This window comes from Helianthus annuus, chromosome 16 (genome assembly GCF_002127325.2).
Source record: "Helianthus annuus cultivar XRQ/B chromosome 16, HanXRQr2.0-SUNRISE, whole genome shotgun sequence".
Taxonomy (NCBI): domain Eukaryota; kingdom Viridiplantae; phylum Streptophyta; class Magnoliopsida; order Asterales; family Asteraceae; genus Helianthus; species Helianthus annuus.
The window spans coordinates 177,181,697-177,186,145 of record NC_035448.2 but is presented as its reverse complement, the minus strand read 5'-3'; the positions used below and the strand labels follow the sequence as shown (position 1 = coordinate 177,186,145).

General features: G+C 43.7%; 1 protein-coding gene and 1 long non-coding RNA gene across 2 annotated transcripts; one reads left to right on the top strand and one right to left on the bottom strand.

Annotated features, from left to right (window-relative positions):
• Positions 1–1,503: 1,503 nt before the first annotated feature.
• Positions 1,504–1,962, bottom strand: LOC118487978. The gene is made up of 2 exons (XR_004883070.1): positions 1,887–1,962; positions 1,504–1,817 (listed from the first exon to the last, which is right to left on the bottom strand). It is a non-coding gene; the product is annotated as an uncharacterized LOC118487978 (long non-coding RNA).
• Positions 1,963–2,770: 808 nt separating this feature from the next.
• LOC110920072 (protein ALP1-like) lies at positions 2,771–4,063 on the top strand. Its single transcript, XM_022164311.1, has one exon. The coding sequence runs from the start codon at positions 2,771–2,773 to the stop codon at positions 4,061–4,063; it is 1,293 nt and encodes a 430-aa protein (XP_022020003.1).
• Positions 4,064–4,449: the final 386 nt, after the last annotated feature.

The window sequence follows — 4,449 nt, the reverse complement described above, 5'->3', positions numbered from 1 at the left end:
TTTCCAACATTTTCCTCATCCGATGAAGAACTCATGATGACTATTTTTAAAAGATATAAATGAAGGAGAAGAATATATAAAAGACAGAGAATGTGGTGAGTTTTTTGATAAAAAATGAGGTTTATGTAGTGTTAAAAACAGAAATTAATTGAATTTTTTTAATAAATGGTCGTTGAACAACGGTCACAAAATTCAAACATCATCAAAAATCGTGTCGGGGAAGACAGGGGTGAGTCCTCGAGCTCACCGAAGTACAGACCGGGAGGGGGGTGTTCCTCGACAGGGACGACTGACACCTAGTCACCCGACCGGCTCCCTGATACCACACCCCGCCGTCTAATGTATGCCAACCAAAACAATAGATAACAATAGCGAGATCTTGTGTGTGTGAAGTATGAAAGAGGTAACTCCATCTCATACCATACTAGCTATTAAGAAGTGGTAAGACTAGTGGGTATGGTGAGGTCCATCCCCACGAGGATGGGCCGCCACCTAGGCGCCACATCACCGGCTCGTGGGGGATGGGCTCCTTCACTTTTGAGGGGGGTGGAGGATGAGGCCCCACCTTAATATTTTATTATTTCCTATGTTTTTTTTGTTAATTTAATAAAAACTTTAAAAACATTAAAAATTACAACATAAAACAACCTAAATAAATTCATTTCATAACATTAAAAAAATTACATTTCCTAAAAATAAAAAATTACACTACTCGTCTTCGTCTTCGTCTCCGTCCCCGATGTTAACGTTGTTCCAAATATGTTCTACCAAATCCTGTTGAAGGTTTGCATGCGTGAAGTCGTTGGTTAGCGAGAACGAGTTTAAATCCTGTTGTGGCGGATCAACCGGGATAGTGTTCCCGTAAGATGCATTCTCATCATACTCACAAATCGCCCGACCTTCGTCTTCAATAATCATGTTATGGAGCAAAATGCAAGCGTACATACAAAGGCGCAACCTTTTCGGTGTGAACGCACGTGCCGGTTGTTGAAGGACGGCCCATTTTTTTTGTAAGACACCAAAAGCACGTTCGATAGCTTCTTGACGCTTGGCGAATTTTTTCCTTTTTTCGTCCTCGGGATATGGAATAGTCTTTACAATTGTAGACCAAGACGGATATATCCCGTCAGCAAGATAATACCCACGTCTATACTCAACCCCAGAAACTGTAAAACGTGTGTCCGGACAGGTTCCATTAACGACATCGGTAAAGATCGCCGATTGGTATAACACGTTGAGGTCGTTGAGTGAACCAGGGAGACCAAAGAAAGAATGCCATATCCACAAATCTTATGATGCCACGGCTTCAAGTATCACGGTTGGATAGCCGTGATCACCTCGCGTATATTGGCCGCGCCACGCAGTCGGGCAGTTATGCCGCGCCCAATGCATACAATCAATGCTACCAAGCATTCCCGGAAACCCGTGCCTTGCTTCATGAGCTTGGTTCAACTGTTGCACATCATACGCGTTTGGTTTCCGCAAATATGTTTTGCTATACAGTTTCACCACATTATGGCAAAACCGATACAAACATTCCCGCGTAGTTCTTGCCGACATCTGTAAGTACTCGTCCAAAGCGTCGGCCACTGTCCCGTACGCCAGTTGGCGAATGGCCGCAGTACACTTTTGTAACGTGGTGAACCCTTCATAATTTCGAGCATCAGGTCGTTGCGTGAAAAACGGGTCTAGCCCCGCCAAATCATTAGCAATCCGTGTGAATAAGCGGCAACTCATTCGGAACCTGCGTCTGAAAATCTCGTTATTGTAAAGTGGTTCATCCGAAAAATAATCGTTCACCAATTTCTCGTGCGCTCCTGTCGTAAAAAAATATATAAATACGAGTTTAAAAAAAATAAGGATAATCAAATTTTTTAATGATAAACCTTGGCGGTCTCTGTTAATCCGTATTCGTCTGGTAATAACATTTTCAGACGAGAAGTCTTCCTCTTCCTCTTCCTCCTTCAATAAGAATCTGCCCCGCCCGTAGCACAACGTTTGCGAAAAACATCTCCTCTTCGTCATCCGAAGACGAGGGCCACCAAGAATTAGATGGCATTGTGGATGAAAAGATAATTTTTTTATAAAAGTGGGGAGAAATGGTATAAAAGTGAGAGGGTTTTAGGTTGAAAGTGGGGAAATTATGGTGAAAATAGGTGTTTTTATAGAAACAAGGAAAATTTTTTTTATTAATAATGCCGTTGGAATAACGGCTACTTTTTGAATGTGGTGGACCGGCTACCCCGGCTGTGGGGTGCCGGTTGTGCTGAGCCGAGCCCCAGGGGGCGGTGTGGGGGACCGGCGCCGGTCCTTGCCGGGCCTCAGCCGGCTCCCATACCTTCTAGTCTAATAAAGCCTCCTTGTTATCGTGAGTAATAGAGCCTCTGCCACCTTTAAACCATACCCTGCCCTCTGCAGCCTAATCTACGCCACTTTTCTTCATTATCTATTTAGACTAGAAGGAGTGGGGGCCGGCTGAGGCCCGGCTAGGACCGGCGCCGGTCCCCCACACCGCCCCCCTCCATCCCACCCGTCCTCACCAGCAAACCCAAGCCGGGCTCGCCGGGCCACCTTTGAAGCATATAGCCGTTAATAACGGCTAGTTTTATAAAAAAAAAAAAAAAACCTTTTTCAATTTAAATATATACCCATTCTTTATACCATTTCTTCAATATTTCACCCATTCTTCTCCCATTCTCATCCATTTTTATAAAAAAACACTCCCATTTTTATACCAATCTTTTATAAAAAAAATATCTCTTCATCCACAATGGCATCTAATCCTTGGTGGTCCGACTCTTCTTCGGATGAAGAGGAGATGTTTTTCGCAAACGCTGTGGTAAAGGCGGCGCAGATTCTTTTGGAAGAGGAAGAGGAAGAGGACTCGTCTGAAAACGTTATTACCAGACGAATACAGGTTAACAGAGACCGCGAAGGAGCGCACGAGAAATTGGTTAACGATTATTTTTCTGATGCACCCCTTTACAACGCCGACACTTTCAAACGAAGGTTCCGAATGAGTCGCCGTTTATTCACACGGATTGCTGATGATTTGGCGGGGCTAGACCCGTTTTTCACTCAACGACCCGATGCTCGTAATTATGAAGGGTTCACCACGTTACAAAAGTTTACTGCGGCCATTCGCCAACTGGCGTACGGGACAGTGGCCGACGCGTTGGACGAGTACTTACAGATGTCGGCAAGAACCGCGCGGGAATGTTTGTATCGGTTTTGCCATAATGTGGTGAAACTGTATAGCAAAAAATATTTGCGGAAACCAAACGCGTATGATGTTCAACAGTTGTACCAAGCTCATGAAGCAAGGCACGGGTTTCCGGGAATGCTTGGTAGCATTGATTGTATGCATTGGGCGTGGCATAACTGCCCGACTGGGTGGCGAGGCCAATACACGCGAGGTGATCACGGCTATCCAACCTTAATACTTGAGGCCGTGGCGTCACAAGATTTGTGGATCTGGCATTCTTTCTTTGGGCTCCCTGGTTCACTCAACGTCCTCAACGTGCTGTACCAATCGACGATCTTTAGCGATGTCGTTAATGGAATCGGACCGGACACTCGTTTTACAGTATCAGGGGTTGAGTATAGACGCGGGTATTATCTTGCTGACGGAATATATCCGTCTTGGTCTACAATTGTCAAGACTATTTCATATCCTGAGGAAGAAAAAAGGAAAAAATTCGCCAAGCGTCAAGAAGGTGCAAGAAAAGACATCGAAAGTTGTTTTGGTGTTTTAAAAAAAAAATGGGCCGTCCTTGAACAACCGGCACGTGCGTTCACACAGAAGCGGTTGCGCCTGATTATGTACGCTTGCATTTTGCTCCATAACATGATTATTGAAGACGAAGGTCGGGCGATTTGTGAGTATGATGAGAATGCATCTTACGGGAATACTGTCCCGGTAGATCCGACGCAACAGGATTTAAACTCGTTCGCGCTAACCAACGACTTCACGCATATAAACCTTCAACAGGATTTGGTAGAACATATTTGGAACAACGTTAACGTAACGGACGGTGCCGAAGAGGAAGACGAAGACGAGTAGTTTAGTTTTTTTTTTAGGAAATGTAATATTTTTTTTATTTTTCGGAAATGTATTTTTTTTAGAAAATGTAATTTTTTTTATGTTATGAAATGAATTTATTTATGTTGTATTTGTTAATTTTTATAAAGTTTTTATTAAGTTAATAAAGTAAAACTTAGAAAATTATAAAATAATGAGGTGGGGTAGCCCCATCCTCCATCCCCCTCAATTATGAAGGAGGCCCATCCCCCACGAGCCGTCTACGTGACGCCTACGTGGAGGCTCATCCCCGTGGGGATGGGCCAAACCTTACCCTTTAGTCAAGTTTTAATATTTGTATTCTTTTTCCAAGTTTCTGCTTCGTAGGCTTTATATTCCCATTCAAATTTGCCAACCCGTTTTTACAA